At 35.3% G+C, this 17,098-nt stretch overlaps 1 protein-coding gene across 1 annotated transcript in view; it reads right to left on the bottom strand.

The window, feature by feature from the left end:
• Positions 1-2,815: 2,815 nt before the first annotated feature.
• The window catches only part of LOC129223575 (blood vessel epicardial substance-like), a 39,088-nt gene continuing 24,805 nt past the window's right edge, over positions 2,816-17,098 (bottom strand). Inside the window, exons 4-6 of the mRNA XM_054858073.1 lie at positions 12,647-12,755; positions 11,643-11,994; positions 2,816-3,253 (exon numbers count right to left, since the gene is read on the bottom strand). Coding sequence (XP_054714048.1) covers positions 3,159-3,253; positions 11,643-11,994; positions 12,647-12,755 — 556 coding nt within the window. The 3' untranslated portion in view covers positions 2,816-3,158. The remainder of the gene's footprint in view (positions 3,254-11,642; positions 11,995-12,646; positions 12,756-17,098) is intronic.

Here is a 17,098-nt window from a genome sequence, read left to right as displayed (position 1 = left end):
TCTTAAGGTTTTGTTCCAATTTAAATAATTTTAGCCTCATACTCAACAGGGGAATTGGAACCAGGAGGCAGCCTAAGAAACACAAAGCTCCCATGAAAAATAGTAAGTTCGGCAGTTATGCATGTACAGTGAAACCCCGAGTTTACATCCCCCGAATCTAGGTTTTTCCCATATTTCACGTTCATCAGATCCCAGCTTTTCTGTATACTAAATAATGTTAATTCAAGTCATATTGTAAGTTTTTTTATGAATTTCCCGAATTTTACGTTTTTTCCAGGAAGTAAAAAATATATATATATATTTTTTTTTTTAAACAAGCAATATGTTTTATTTGTGTGCACTTTTTTAAGGATAATCACATTATTGAAAGTTAATTTTTGAAAACAAAAATGCTACTGCTTCGTCCACATAGCCATCCTTATGGTCTTTTCGTCCGCCAATGAAGATGGCAAGAAGAACCGTAAGTGCAGCCCGTCCCTTCTTTTAATATTGCATTGAAGAGCTTACAAATAGTGCAAGTTTTCTTTCTCATAAAAATCAGGAAAAAAACATGCAAAGTATTTCAATACTGAAAGATGCTGCATTTACTTTGAACTCATTGACTAAAAAACAATCCACTATTGTGGACTATTTTCAACCTAAATACCAGGATTCACAACTAAATGTGTTAAAAATGATCTAAAATGGTATGTATAATAATGTTCTTTTTGTAAAATTATTATACCTTTTGAAAGAGTCTTTATATCTTTAGTTTTTTTTTTTTTTTTGCTTTCTATGTTTCCCATATTTTACATTTTTTAAACAGAGTCCCTTGAGAAACGTAAAATCTTGGTTTCACTGTATATGTATTTTTTTGCTAAATAGGATTTATATTCTGCAATTATTTATTTTTTTTTTATACTTTAAATTATCGAGCATTAATTTACATCAATTAAACAAATACGAGCATTTTCTTTGCCGATCCTATTATTTATGCTTCCTTATGTAGGTCTTCCTCTTCAATGACTGCAGAGTGCGAGTGCGACTAACTTATTCTATGAACCAACAAAAATTAATCACAAATAATGTGAGTGTGTATTTCATCAATCTAAGCAAATACAGTTGCGCCCGTTTATAATGATGCCATATGTGGCAGATTTATGGAAGTAGCATTATAACTTCATTTCCCCTTAACGTTTTACTGTGTAATTTTTTAACTTTTTCTATCGAAATTTTTATTTAGTCCCTTCGACTTCGCCACAAACGGGCACAACTATAGTTTATAATTCAATAACTCAAAATACCAGAAATAATGAAGATTTTCTTTTTTTTTTCAAATATGTTTTATATGATTCCTGCAAAATAATTACAAATAAATTGAACACATTTCAAGTAACAGCATTTAAACAAAATTCATTCACTTCCATTTACCATCGATTTCGATGACAGAGCATTATGAAGCCCCTTATAAAGGGAAAACATATTCGTAAGCAATCATGCAACGAAGATGCTTGAATTCTACTGCAATTACTTCCAACAGATATCGACATCTGCAATATTAAAATATATTAATAAGCAAAAGCCATTTGTCTTCGAGGTGCAGAGTGACCTGGTTTGCGCTTTGAAAGTTGGTTTGTGTTGATCATTGAGTAGGGTATTTGTTTGATTAGCTTTGGCAAAACATTTTGCTATGGCCTTGTGCGTTGCCTCTTTTCCTTTTTATCTATCCACATTGTATTCGTACATTCTTGAAGAAACCTAAAACGTCACTAGAAAGTTTTCTACAAAGAAGTCATTGTCAATGCTGTTCTATGAAGGATATCTTGTTTGCTTGGTAAATTCCAGTACTTGGATTACATTTTGTAAGATCTTTTTCTTCCCTTTTGTAAAACGATTGAGGGCCTTGATGCGAGAACCAGGTAAGTCCAAATTTTTTACTTATTATTATTATTGTTATTATTATTATTTTTTAATTCATTTTTGCATGCGGACAATGTAGATGTTCCGATTGGTGCAACAACGGAACACACATGTTAGATCAGACCTCTGCTTTGTTGTAAATATGTTGAAAAAATAGGGTTTCTATTAGCCACTGATGTTACTTGTTGGTCATACCAAAAATGTGTGAATCTGGACTAAATCTGGTTCTTGCATCAAGTCCTTCAATTGCTCTTTTGTTCACGATGTTTAATGCAGGTAGAGTGTTTCAGTTTTTTCAGACATTATATAGGGCTTGCTTTATTTCTACAAATCTCAATATGAAACGAACTTGTTTTATATAAAACTCAGAAACGTTACTTTAGAAATGTCGGCCAGCAGCATATTTAACCTGATAATCTCCTTAACCTGTATGTTATGAGCACCTTTTCCTGATCTAACCCATACAATTTTTGTGTATAGGTATTTATTTGGCAAGTGAATAGCTTTTCTTGTAAATGTGAAAAGGTTTGAAGACGTTGAAAAATAATAATAGCAATGAATTTTTTTCTCTAAATTTGCTAGCGCTATTCTTTATTGTGTTTTACTCAGAACTTTTTATTTGTTGTTTAGCAAGTGCTAAAATGTAATAAACGTCAAGTTTTTGTAAAAATACATATATTAAATTTATTATAAAATAGATAAAATGTAAGTTTATAAATACAAATTGTAGAAAAATATAAAAAGCTGCAAACAATTATGGCGGAATGATTGATAATATTTTATTTGCTGCTGTTAGCTGAATTCTAAATCTTTCCACTGCAAATTGTGAAAAAAATAATGCATATGGAATAGCTTCTTTAAAAAAAAAAAAAAAAAAAAAAAAAAAAAAAAAAAAAAAAAAAAAAACGAGCTCTGCATTGACAAACGTTGATAAACATTAGTTTACATTTTAATTACCTTATTTATTTGTTTAATTTTACTTTTTTTTTTTTTTTTTTTTCTAACATGCTTGTGCCGCATCTAGATAGCTGACAGTATCAGGTTAACTTTACCACAAGTGTAGTCGCAACATTTGGGTAAAGAATAGTTTTGTATAGCTGAAAAGTTTCAGAACTTCTAGGCCAACATTGGATTGACTTTATACCGAATATCGATATATCAAGATTGTATTTCGTACAGGAATGCCACGGGTTTGCTCATGAATTTCGTAGAACTAGTAGATCACAACTATTCTCTCCATGTGGACGGCAGCTCTTGTTTCAAATGGGTGTTTCAAATTCCGATTCCCGTGGTGGGAACCTTCTCTTGTGTTTCACAGGGCCTGGATCTGAAAAGTTTATGGTGCGTGAATCGCCTGCAAAAGGAAAAAGTGCGTAAGCAGTGAAAAAAAGTGAGCAGCACTTTTTTTCATTTAAAGCAGAAAAACATTTAAAGCAGGTTGTGCATATCATTATAACCAAGTGATATTGCGAAGACTAATAATATTTTACTACACAAGATGTGTATAAATGAATCTCCTCTGTTTACAAGACTGTTAACAGTGAAAAGAAGTACAACTTTGTTGTTCATCGAAAATAACTGTTGAAAATTGTTTGCCATCTGTTCATGAGAAAACTGTTAACGACTTATTTATTTTTATATGCCAAAAATTTGTTTGCTGCTCCAGTAAAAACAATTCAGAAACATTCCTGAAAAACAATGGGCAGCTGATGTACCAAAGGGCGCCCATATGCAAGATTTTAAGGGGGGGCTCAGATATTTTCCCCATAGAAACCGATTTCAGTACAGATTAGAGTTATTAAAGTTTGACATTTTTAATAACTTATTCATTAATTGCTGGAGAAGAAATGCTTTTACATTTTTGCAAAGTAAAAAGTACTTAAAAGCAAGGAAGTTCTAATTTCGGGGGGGGGGGGGGGCTTGAGCCCCCACTCCCCCCCCCATATGGGCGCGCTTGGATGTTCCCGATTTCTGTAAGTAACATATCTTGCAAAAGCAGAAAAGTTTTCCTCTAAAATTCAGTAACCTTCCTGAAATTATTCAGGAATCTTCCTGAAGAATTCAGTAATCTCCCCGGTTAAAACCAGTCGTGTCTCTACTTCAGAAAAATATTATGTAGGTTTAATATAATAGCTTGGCACCTTCCTGCATTATCAAGAAAACTCCAAAAGCATTGCTGCACATATGAGACTTATTAGTTTCTAGACGGGCCGTAAGCGAGCTGCAGCCGAAACACTTATCAAGTACTCCCAATTAATATTAATACTGGTAGGTAAAAATATTTTTCACACCAATAAGAAGTCTACATTCGTGCAACTTGTAGCAGTTCATTAAGCTTTTTGACAAAGGTACTTGATTTTCTCAAGAGATGGATAAAAACCTGTCAAATCCCTAAAGATTCTTCGGAAATAATCACTAACGTTTCGGAATGTTTTTACAGTGTAGAACAAACCTAGTAACTTCAATCTATAGCAAGAAGGTGCACCACTCCAGTTAAGCTTAGCTCGTTAGTTGTTTGTGTTTTTTCAATAACTTAACTGTATTCCTGCTTCGACCTCAATCAGTTCAGAGGTGCTGCACGTGGCGTTGCATTCTTTTAGGCTTCGTTAAATTATTGGTTGCTTAGTTATTAGTGTGGAATAGTATTGTTTTAGGAATAACTTATGAATGACTGATAACTGCATTTGTTTATTAATGTAGTACTAAACAAGTCATATCGCAGACGATGTGCGATCAATGTTAGAAATGGCCGAAAATTACTTTTTTCGTCCCTAGACTTTGAAAAAAAGGACATGAAGTCCAGAATTTCGTATTATCACTTCAATATCACGAGTAAGATTAATTTTATTCAATGGTTATTTATGTTATTCTTTATGATAAATTCATATGTTTTGTCCATGTATATTTTTAATGCTGACATCTATTTGGAAATGTACTTTATTGTATTTATTTATCATTTTGCTATCTTTACTCTTAAATGTGCTATAAAAACTTCCGCAATTATTCCTAACTAGGCATTTTATGTCTTTATAATACAATTAGAAGCATGAATTTAAAAAATAAGTCAAGTATTACGCAAAACGAAGAAACTTTCATTCTTTAAATTAAATTGCGAGTACTATTAATACCTTTATATGAATTTCCGATCAGATGTCAGCTTTAAGAAAATATTCTTAGGCTAGAAACTATCTTGAAGAATAACAGAAATAATTAAAGAATGAAATTTAACTCTCGAGTTTAAAGTGAAAATAATACAAATAAATAAATAGATAAAACACCTTGCAAACGTGCTGATTTCATACTGTCATGTCAATGTATCCTGACATTTTCCTGTCATATCAATACGTATGCAATAATACAAAAGCAAGATCATATTGCCTAGACCTTGATTTCATGCTGTCATGACAACATCTTGATATTATCCTGTCATATCAATATGTATGCAATATTACAAAAGCAGCCTACCTTGTTATTTTCCTGATATTATGCTGCATACACCTTGTCAGTCAATATTGTGGCAGCCTGCTGACAGCATAAATGGAGTAACATAGCAAGATTGAGGCAGCATTAATGCAAGATGATTTTTCTTGCATGTCAACCTTTATGCAATACTGAGGCAAGATATTTTGCTTACTGGGCTAGGATCTTGTTCTTCATCAATAGCTTTCTCACGTGTCAACTTAAAAAAAAAAAAAAAAGCTTATAGAATGAGTTATATACTTTCATGGTTTGGAGGGACTCCCATTGGACACTAATAGCTGTGTCGAATTTAAACTTGCATACTGTTACTTTTGATTTACGATGAACAACAATGTTGCACTTGGTTTTGTTATGACAACCCTGGAATGTTTGGATATTCATTTATGTAAATATTTTTCTTCATTTAACTTTATGACTAGGCAACAAATATTTCGAAAACAACCTTGAAGCGATAAGATACCTTTACAGTAATTTTTCATTCTCACAAACTATAATTTTGTTTTAGTTAACAGCCATTAATGTTTTGAAAAACTATTGAAATGTGAAGAACCACATTAAAGCGAAACCAGGAGTAAAAGTTCTAGATTTTAACAAATCATAAATACAGGGGAGGGTGGCCCAAAGCGGGTAGGCTTTCGTATGTCCCTCCATGGTGTGTAAGCGGTAATGCATACGTATGTCGTGTTTACATGAACACCCCCGCGTTTTAATCAGTCCCAGCGAAGCAGTAGTGAAGCGGCATGGCTCAACCTGGCTTAAATTTCAAAAAAAAAAAAAAAACATTTCTTTAAAAAAAAAAAATGAAGTTTTGTAACTTGTGATTAGTCGAAGACCAGCTTATTTTATTGATTGTACGTTATTCTGACATCACCCACCGACAAATTACGATAGTCATTTCGTTTGTTTCTTCTTTAAATGTAAGGTAATAATTATTGAAATAAAAAACGTGCCTGTGGGTAAAGCGGAGGATTTAATCATATATTTATTTTTAATTCTTGTGTGCTGACTTAGATTTTCTATTTCAATAGGATAAGTATAATTTTAAAAAGTTATTTTTAGGATGGCAATTAATTAGTCTATTAATTTAATGAGTTATTTCTTTATGTTTTATACACAAATGTGCTAACTTTAAGTTGGATGAGTACAACATTTTTATACTTTTTTATTATAATGGCAGTCAATTAGTTTAATAATTTATAACTTCATATTTGATTGGCAAATGTACCAAATCACAATTAGTTAAGCTTACCCGCTTTAGATATGGCAAAGCGGGTTTTTCAAATGTTAGCAAAGTTTGATAATAAATAAATATTGGGTTTGAAATAACGCAAAAATCACTTTTTATTTTGAAATTCAAGAACCCTGCTAGGAAATAGAACCGAAGTTGTGATAAAAATCCAAAAACTACAATATTCGAGCGTTCTTCGAAAACCTACCCGCTTTGGGCCACCCTCCCTTAAAATTTAATTGCTAATAGCTACTTAAAAATCAATTACCGATGCTAATTAAATGCAATGCTGCATTTTTTTTAAAGAATATTTTGTACTCGAAACATAGTGTTAAACTAAAATGAAAATCCTAATATTTTTCGACCAACTGATTTTATATACGCAGTTTTTAATGTCCTGCTAGAGTGATATTAGTCTTATACTATTTATATTTCACATGCAAAATTCATAATCTCTAGCTGTTTTATTTTATTTATTCATTTTTTGTATAAGATTATTCAAATCATCACTTGTTCTGCTACATGCAAAAAAAGTAACTGATTTAAATATAAACAACATGCAAGCTCTCGTGCTTGAAATATTTTTAAAATAACATTTGCAGTGTTTTTTTAATCCTTTCGTCCTTACATATTTGTTTATTATTTCCTTTATTTTAGTTTATTCGAAACAACGTTTGCTGAAAAGCGAATTTATGTCCAAGCGAGATACCACACTTCAGTAATACCTGCTTATTTGATAAATGAAGATGTAAAACTTGTTTCTACATTAATTTAGCTCATGATCTAAAAATATTAATAGAGTATGACGTAGTTTTCAGTTTACTTTTAAGCACTATATTTTATTGCGATGAAATAAATTTTGTCTGTTGTATATGTTTTAAAACAAATAATATTTTTGAAAAAGTTACTGTTACTTTTCAACAGTTCTATGAAACTTTTCAAAGCAAGCAATTGCTAAAATTTAAAATATAGATTAGATGTATGCTCAAAGCTAAAAGCTAACTTTTGAAATGAAGTAAAACTGTCTTCAAAATGATGATAATTTCGAAGCAAATAATTAGCTAGTGAATTTGCTTATAATCAACTTTGCAAAATAAAGAACAGATTTTCAAATTGAATAAGCAAATTTCGAACTTAAATATTAACAAATGCTTCACTCAGCAAAAAAAAAAGCATGCATTTGCTAAATGTCCCAACAGTGCTGATACATGAAAAAAAAATTACAAGAAGCAATCGATTTCATCTAGGGATCTAAGAACTTTGGTAGCATCATCATAGTAACTTTTGCAATTGCCGTAATAAAAATTTACTTCAAACTGCGAGAATTCTTTTGAACTCTGTCAAAGAAAGGTAGGTAAAATTATTGTTGAAAAACTTATAACGCCATATGTGCGATGATATCTCATTTGGTCTCCTACCTAGTGCTAAGCGTGATTAGAAGCAGAACTCAGAGATGTTGCTGTAAAAAGAATCGGCTGAAAAGTTTGATTGATTCATAGACATTTAACAACATTGTTATATGTTCCTTTCCTAGTTCAAACGATATTATTTAAATCATCAACCCCAACTGTTCTGAGTAAGCGAAGATCAAAGCAATTTTTATGACTTGATTGGATGTCCCTAACAGAGAGCGGGAGAATACTTTATTCCATTCTCTCGGTGCTTTTATTTATTACTGAGGCAAACAAGTTATCCCCTACCCTGAGGTGACAAAATTCGTGGGATAACAGTAGCAAATATAGATGATAATAGCGTCACGTACAAAATGTATAAATAGCCAGTTCATTAGGCTTTTCATTTGTACTCAAGTGATTCACGTGAAAAAGTTTCGATCCCCATTATGGAAGCAAATTGAATGGTTTTAGGAGCGTGGAAAATTCTATTTCCGAATACATTGAGAAATTCAACATTCTAATATTCTTAGTGTCAAAAAAGTAGCGAAAATATCTAGTTTCATCATAACCATGGGCAACGCCTGCACTTAATGACCGAGACCAGCGAGTTAAATTACTAGCTACACCAGCGAGTTAAATAATAACAAGGCGTTAAATAACTAGAGAAATAAATGTGAGACATGCAACAGATGTGTCCATTGGAACAGAGTAGCAAAATTTGACTTTTATGGCCTACTGCAGCAGAAGACAGACTCGAGTGCCTTCCAAACCAGAACGAAATCACCTGTAGACCTGCTGTTGGGCTCGTCACAGTATCGGTTGGAACTTAGGAAAGACTTAGGAAACCGTGGCTTATTCAGTTGAGTCGTGATTTCAGTTAAGTGCTTATGGTAGGGGTCGAGAGTGGCGCCGAATCCATACGAGCCATGAACCCAAGCTTTCAACAAAGCACTGTGCAGTGTAAGTACAACCTGGTGTTGACTGTATAACGGTGTGAGCTGTTTTTACATGTCAGTTGGATCATGGACTTAGTCCTCTGATCCAACTGAACCGCAGACTGACTGAAAATGTTTACGTCAGCTACTTAAAGACCACTCGCAATTATTTGTGGAGTTCATTTACAGGAATAACGATAGAATTTTTAGGGATGGTATTGTATCATGTCACTTAGCAGACAAAAACAATGGCAACTTGCTAGAAAAACATTTTGTACAGTTCCAGTAAATAATTTAACTCCATAGATCACCCGACATGAATTTCATCAATCATTTATGTGACAGAATCGAGAGATCAGTACTTCGTGCACAAAATCTCGAAACGGAAGCACTTTCACAATTATGAATATCTCTAGCGTCAGTATAGCGTCCTATTTCTGTAGAAGACTTCTGACAACTTATTGCATCCCTACTACTTCGAGTTGTTGCGCTTCACCAAGTGAAAAAAGGTCTGTATTAGGAAGTATCCCAGTACTTTTTGTACCTCCATGGGGCATTGGGAGAAGTTTAAGCATTGCCGTCAAACGTGCTGTAACACAATGTGAACCTTTCACTCCAGGATCCCCCGCACTTACCACTGTTTATGGTTTAACCAGTTAGATGAGACATCCATCCTCTGAAGACAGCTCTGATTTTTTTAATCCAGACTAGAAGCCGAGCAATTACTGGTCCAGCACCCCCAAAGGTTATCGTTTCACTTAGTTATTTGTGACCATGAGCATATTTAACCTTCCCCAGTCACCATTAATGAAGACGGTGGATCTTCGACCGGCTAGGATCGAACTCGAGACCCTCCGGTCACAAGTCCGATGCCTTACCAATCAGGCCACCACGGCCACACGATGTGGACTGCCCTCTTCCCAGTAAGCAAAATATCTTGCCTCAGTATTGCATAAAGGTTGACATGCAAGAAAAATCATCTTGCATTAATACTGCCTCAATGTTGTTATGTTACTCCCTTTATGCTGTCAGCAGGCTGCCACAATATTGACTGACAAGGTGTATGCAGCATAATATCAGGAAAATATCAAGGTAGGCTGCTTTTGTAACATTGCATACGTATTGATATGACAGGATAATATCAAGATGTTGTCATGACAGCATGAAATCAAGGTCTAGGCAAGATGATCTTGCTTTTGTAATCTTGCATACCTATTGATATGACAGGATAATATCAAGATACATTGACATGACAGTATGAAATCAGCACGTTTGCAAGGTGTTTTATCCATTTATTTATTTGTATTATTTGCACTTCAAACTCGAGAATTAAATTTCATTCTTTAATTATTTCTGTTATTCTTCAAGATAATTTTCTAGCCTAAGAATATTTTCTTAAAGCTGACATCTGATCGGAAATTCATATAAAGATATTAATAGTACTCGCAATTTAATTTAAAAAATGAAAGTTTCTTCGTTTTGCGTAATACTTGACTTGTTTTTTAAATTCATGCTTCTAATTGTATTATAAAGACATAAAATGCCTAGTTAGGAATAATTGCGGAAGTTTTTATAGCACATTTAAGAGTAAAGGTAGCAAAATAATAAATAAATACAATAAAGTACATTTTCAAATGGAGGTCAGCATTGAAAATATCCCATGGACAAAACATATGAATTTAACTTAAAGAATAACATAAATACCATTGAATAAAATTAATCTTACATGAGATTGAAGTAATAATACGAAATTCTGGGCTTCATGTCCTTTGTTTCAAAGTCTAGGGACGAAAAAAGTTATTTTCGGCAATTTCTAATACTGATCGCACATCGTCTGCGATATGACTTGTTTAGTACTATATTAATAAACAAATGCAGTTATTAGTCATTTATAAGTTTTTCCTAAAACAATACTATTCCACACTAATAACTAAGCAACCAATTTAACGAAGCCTAAAAGAATGCAACGCCACGTGCAGCACCTCTGAACTGATTGAGGTTGAAGCAGGAAGAATGTGCCAGCAATGCGAGGGACGCTGGGTAGAAAGAACTGCGCGCATGCGCAAGTATCAACGAAGGTCCACCTGTTCTATTGTGTACTAATTACCTTGCCGGCGACAGCATGAAATCAATATCATCTTGACGGCGACAACATGTATGCAATGTTGTTATTGTAAGGTAATATCAATATTGATATTTTAAGATGAATGCAATGTTGCATACGTGTTGTTATTGTAATGTTGCTTTTTAATCTTTATGCAAGCTTTATGCTGTATGAAACACGTCAATATTGACGCCGTCAGTATAACATCAAGATCTGTCAAGGTTGATGCAAGAAATTTTGCTAGTAGGGTTATGGCATATTCTCGACAGGCATAGGCATTAGAAGCAAAAGGATGAAAGTGGACTTTTCAAATTTTCATGTAAAACGCATGCAAAGTTCAAATGTAGGCTTTCAATGAAATGTTTTTAAGTCATGCTGTATAACAGCAGTTGACAAAGCTACTAATACCACCTATTACCTCTAAATATATAAGAGTCTTATACCATTTGTACTTGTCATCTCCGTTTTTTTTTAAGTATTTTGATACTTAAATCCATTTGCTTCTGAGTACTTCATATGTTTTACAGACAGACAGTACTCCTAAACGCCCTAATAACGCTCGAAGACAGACAATGCGTTCGTGTCGAATCTTCCAACATTACCTAGCTTTTCGACGAAAACTGCGCTGGTTCGCCTGTCTAGCCTGTCCGGCTTCTTCCAGAAGACGGATCGGACATGTCCTCTCTTGCCCGTGTGCAGGGTGTCGAGCGAGTGGCTGCGCTGCTTGTCCGAGGGATTCCTCCAGAAGTCGAGCGACTCGGCGATCGAGAGTTTCCCGCCGGCGGCGGCGTCTTTCCGGTGCTGCTCATTGAGCGAGTACAGCTTGTGCGTGATGTCCTTTCCGATCAGATTGTACATCACCACGTCCAGGAACGGGTTCGTGGCCAGGATTGTCTGCAGCTCCTTGCGGCCCCAACACAGCAGTTGGCAGGGCTCGGTCGCTGAGAGAGTCACCTGCTCGACAGGAAGAGAAAAATATTGATTTTACTTCCCCAATTCCATATGTGCGCATGTCCTACACAGTTAAGCTTCGAATTTTATGTTCCATTTCCGTTAATCCGATGCTCTAGGCCCTAGTGGAAAGATTATCCGAATCAGAGAATCCTTCACTCAGGCCCCATTGCGCCACCGCTAACTACACACATATATTTTCTCTTTCGGATCTCCCACTCCTGCCGTTTCTGGAAATAGACATAAGATCATGGCCCCGTTTACATGGCACCCCTATAACCTGCTACCCTTATTCCGTTTTTTTTTTTTTTTTTTTTTGCTGGGGATAAAGTGGATCTAATTGCCACAAACCGACGAGAAAACTGAAACTGGACGTGAAAATTGAAAAACTAAGTGCCATGTGAATTACTCGTAATGGGGGGGGGGGGGGGGGAATCCGTAATTTCGAATTTTTCCAGACTGTGGAGCAAAAGGTAGATACTCGATGCATAATTTATCGAAAAACAACAAAAAACGTGCGTACTTACGTATAAAAATATTAGTTTTTCCAATATAGAGGGGGCAATTGACCCTCCGTAATGAAGGAATTGGGGATAGGATACATTTTTGCGTTTTTGCACGAAATTCAAATGTAAATAATGAAAACATCTCTTACTTGGAAGTGTTTGTCTGTGTTGGAGGCGCAGGATTCCCACTCTGGCGAATCCACGAATTCTGTCGGCAACAAGTAATGCAGGAGGACATCTTCGCAAGTCACCTTCATCCTGAAAGAAACGGAAGATCATTAGGCTGCATGACGACCATCTTATCTGACACACGTGGTGAGGTATCTTGCTGTATTCTTTCAAAATGGAAAAACGGCATTATAATTTCAGAGTTTTCATGGGTAATCTTGGTTTTTAGATGTGAAGAAGAAATCAAAGTATTTGTAAACTTAAATGCCATTCGTAGTCTTTCGAATAGTTTGCTTCGATCGCATGTGAAACAAGAGTGTGATCAGAATTCGGAATCAAGAGCTTGGAAAGAGGCCAAAAAATAAGTTATTTCACGTGTGATAGTCCGGTCAATTTAGACAATTGAAACAACAAAAATTCCGGGAAAGCTAAACTTTTGTAGAGACCTTGGGTTTAGCATTACAAATAAAGTGCTAAAAGTCCCCGTCAATCCCATGTGCGCTAAAAAAGTTATTCGGGGTCAAAGGTCAAAGTTTTAGGTTTTTTGGATTTTTCTCAAAAACGGTAAGTTTTATCGAAAAGTACCTCAGACCAAAGTTGTAGATCTCAATATTCTCTATAAAAATGGTCCTTATGATTTTTATCTCCAAGACCAAACCATTTCCCAGATATTGCGTATTCTCAAAAGACAGCCAGTCACTTACAGAATCCCCTCTACTCGCATGGCCTTAAATAACATCTGGCTATTCTAGTCCGTGTGGCGTCGTTCACATACCCAGGGGTACCCAATCCACTAAGGGCATGGGCGCACTCCTCAATATCGCGGAGCCCCCCCCCCCCCTCAAAAGCAAGAGCCCCCCTCCAAAAACTGAGAAAAATACCCCTCAAAACAATCCCCCTAAAAATTTCGATGGCGCAGTCTGGGCCATGACCCCTTCTAGGTGGGCTGACGTACATGCTTCTTTTAGAGTTAAACGTGCAATTCGAGTGAATAAACGTATTTATTCCAATACCTCACGTTATACTAAAGCAGTGAGACGATGCGCAAAATTAGGTGAAGAAGCGTCAACCACAGTTTGTTGTCTAACCAAGAGAGATGGATTTTAGAATCTAGAAATCTTGACTACTAGGGCCAAACTATCACTAAGGCCAAACATTGTCAGGAGTCAAGATAATAATGCGACTCGCCAGCCAAACTATGTTTTATTGTATGAAATGTGGTTACAGTTTGAGAGGTCAAAAAATATTTAAAGGGGGGGGGATTGTTTTGAGGGGTATTTTTCTCAGTTTATGGAGGGGGGCTCTTGCTTTTGAGGGGGGGGGGCTCCGCGATATTGAGGGGTGCGCCCATGCCCTTAGTGGGTTGGGCACCCCTGGGTATGTGAACGACGCCACACGGACTAGAATAGCCAGATGTTATTCAAGGCCATGCGAGTAGAGGGGATTCTGTAAGTGACTGGCTGTCTTTTGAGAGTACGCAATATCCGGGAAATGGTTTGGTCTTGGAGATAAAAATCATAAGGACCATTTTTATAGAGAATTTTGAGATCGACAACTTTGGTCTGAGGTACTTTTCGATAAAACTTACCGTTTTTGAGAAAAATCCAAAAAACCTAAAATTTTGACCTTTGACCCCGAATAACTTTTTTAGCGCACATGGGATCGACGGGGACTTTTGGCACTTTATTTGTAATGCTAAACCCAAGATATCTACAAAAATTTAACTTTCCCGGAATTTTTGTAATTTGATCTCTATTTTTACGTCTAAATTGAACGGGCTATAACTCCTGTATTTTTGTTCCATAAGTTGGTATCAAAAGCTATTGCTTTTGGACTGAAAATCAATATTAAAAAGATTCAGTACACAATTATGTGTTGCAAAGAAACAGACACTCAAATGAAAGTAAACGAATAAAAAAAAAGAAAGAGTTACGGATTTCAAGTATTTTTACATAATTATAACGGTAAAATAATGATACGCCAGAAATCAAGCAAAGGCTAGATACCAGTAACCATAGTTTTTTGGGTTACAAAAACGAATAAAATCTAATGCGAAAACATAGGAAATGCAACTTTTGGTGTAGGTACAAAGCTATGTGATCAGACTGACGGCTAATCATGGATCAGAGATTTGGACTTGAACCCGAAAATATTGGAAGAAAATTTTTAAAGTGCCGCATGTGGAGCAATCAGAGAGGACGATGCTTAGAAGAAATAATATACTATCATTAAATTCAAAAACTGTTTAAAGAAGAGTGTAAGTTTTGTGAGCTCGAAATGAATCCAGTTATTGGACATGTGTGGAGAGAATGAATGATAATAAACGATTCCTAGAAAATATTTTGAAATTCAATGCCAATGTAACGAAAATGATAATAACTTAAAAGCTGCATGCAATATACCGACAATCCTGTTATCCCATCCAGAGACAACAGTTTTGTCCTTGTTACGGACTCATCAGTTTAAAACAGGAAATACCCGAGCGGGAGGCAGATGTTATCTCATTGATGTCATTCTCATTCACTGATGAGTCCATAAGAAGGACGAAACTGCAGTCTCTGAGTGGGAAAACCGGGCTGCCGGTATATTACATGTTGTTCTGGCCTTAGTCCTGGCTAAACGACTGTAACTTACTGCTTAATACCTAAGTTTTAACTTCAATTTACGAGTTGAACTGCGCCATGTCTGCGGATTCTCACTGGTGAGATAAATTTTCTTTATCTACTAGTTTGTTGGCGCTCTCGGCTTTAATGAGATGGTATCTCCCTCCAACTCGGTTATTCTCTATTCCAAACTGATGGGTCCATAACAAAAACGAAACTGAAGTCTCTGGATGGGATAACCGAGCTGTCGTGTATATTACGTATATTGTATGTAGTTCTGCCTTAACATTGGCTTAGGGGCGGTAACTTACTGCTTAATACTTTAAAACTGTTTCGACGAAGTTTGAAGGTACCTAAAAAGCATAAAATAAGAAAAAAAACGAAGAAAAATTAAAAACAGTTTGGAAAACTTAACGAGAGACAGAGTGCTTTGGTCATGGTCCAACATACTCTGTAGTTTCGAATGATTTCTATATTCGTGTCAGCCAATGATGAACCAGCAGCGTTGACTTCTATGTGATTTAAAACGGCGAAATTCGTAAAGTGTAGAATCCATTTTATTTGTTGCAATGCGTAAAAGTAATTTGAAAAAAAAATTGATTTTTTATGGCGAAATCTGCACATTAGTCAAACGGAACAGAATTAGTCAAATGGTTAAAGATTTTGTTCGGTTCATCTCCTCAAATTTCAAACAAAAAAAGTCATGGATGCCTCTCGTAGTAATTAACAGGTTTTACTTATTTATTTCAATTACTTTGAGTCACAAATCTCATTGTTAACGATAAAAATATCACGAGGTGCATAACCTTGAACTAGAATCGAAAAAGAAATTCATTTCTCCGGGACGAAAGAAAACCAATCGTCTGAGAGGGAATGAAAAATGTAATAAACTCTCTCCAAAAGTATATTTCCTGAAATTTAAGATAGTAAGAGTCGGCACAATAAGATTATCAATGCTATTCGCGGCTGTTCCTTTGCGGGAATGGAACAATTCCTTTTGATGCTGTTAGCGACATCTAGCCCACTCCCACCCCTGGATATCGATTTCAGCTTTAGATTTGGGATCGAATCGAAGTCGAGAGGATTTTATCGCTTCAAACTGAAAAGCGGACTCTCCCTTTAATTTCTAAAAGCAATCTTGAAGTTCTTTTTTCCTCCTTTTATCTTTGCGGGCATGGAATTGGCGATTAATCATAATGAGGTTAGAGTTCAATGACATAGCGTGACTATCAGGCATGTGCTTTTCGGACCACTAAGTCTCGGACGTGCCAGAAATTTGAAGTGATGATCTGCATTTTAAGACTGGGTTTTCTAGACGAATGGAGATCTTTTTAAATTCCTTGGTTCTTTGCGCATAAAGAGGAGAAACAACACTAGAAGTTAATTCTTTTATCTTAACACGGAACGGAAGAATCAAATCCACTCTGCATTTCTCGGTTTCCTGTGTATTTTTAAGGAGCATTAAATAAATTATGTACAGTCATTCAGAGTAACTGTAAATTTGAGTCCAGTTTCTCTATTTTAAATTGCCCCACTTATATTTTAATAGTTTTATTGTATACGATGGAGTGAAATGGGAGAAACACGCCTAAAGCATTGTATAATATATAGTTATTCAAAATTAAGAACTAATAGTTATCACTGCACTTGAGAATTCCGTTCTTCAATTTTCCTCTGGGTATCACACATTTATGAAAATGGACGCTTCTGGAATAAAGCGGGGTCAAGGGCCATCTCCGGACAGGCAGACTTTTGTGAAAATCGTTTATAATAAATTATTAGCTTGGTTCAAAATTGACCTAACGTTTAGAGTTATTTTGAGCCACTTCA

Source organism: Uloborus diversus, chromosome 1 (assembly GCF_026930045.1).
Source record: "Uloborus diversus isolate 005 chromosome 1, Udiv.v.3.1, whole genome shotgun sequence".
Lineage (NCBI taxonomy): Eukaryota > Metazoa > Arthropoda > Arachnida > Araneae > Uloboridae > Uloborus > Uloborus diversus.
Note: the sequence above shows the minus strand (reverse complement) of the source record. Positions and strands in the feature narration are given on the sequence as shown.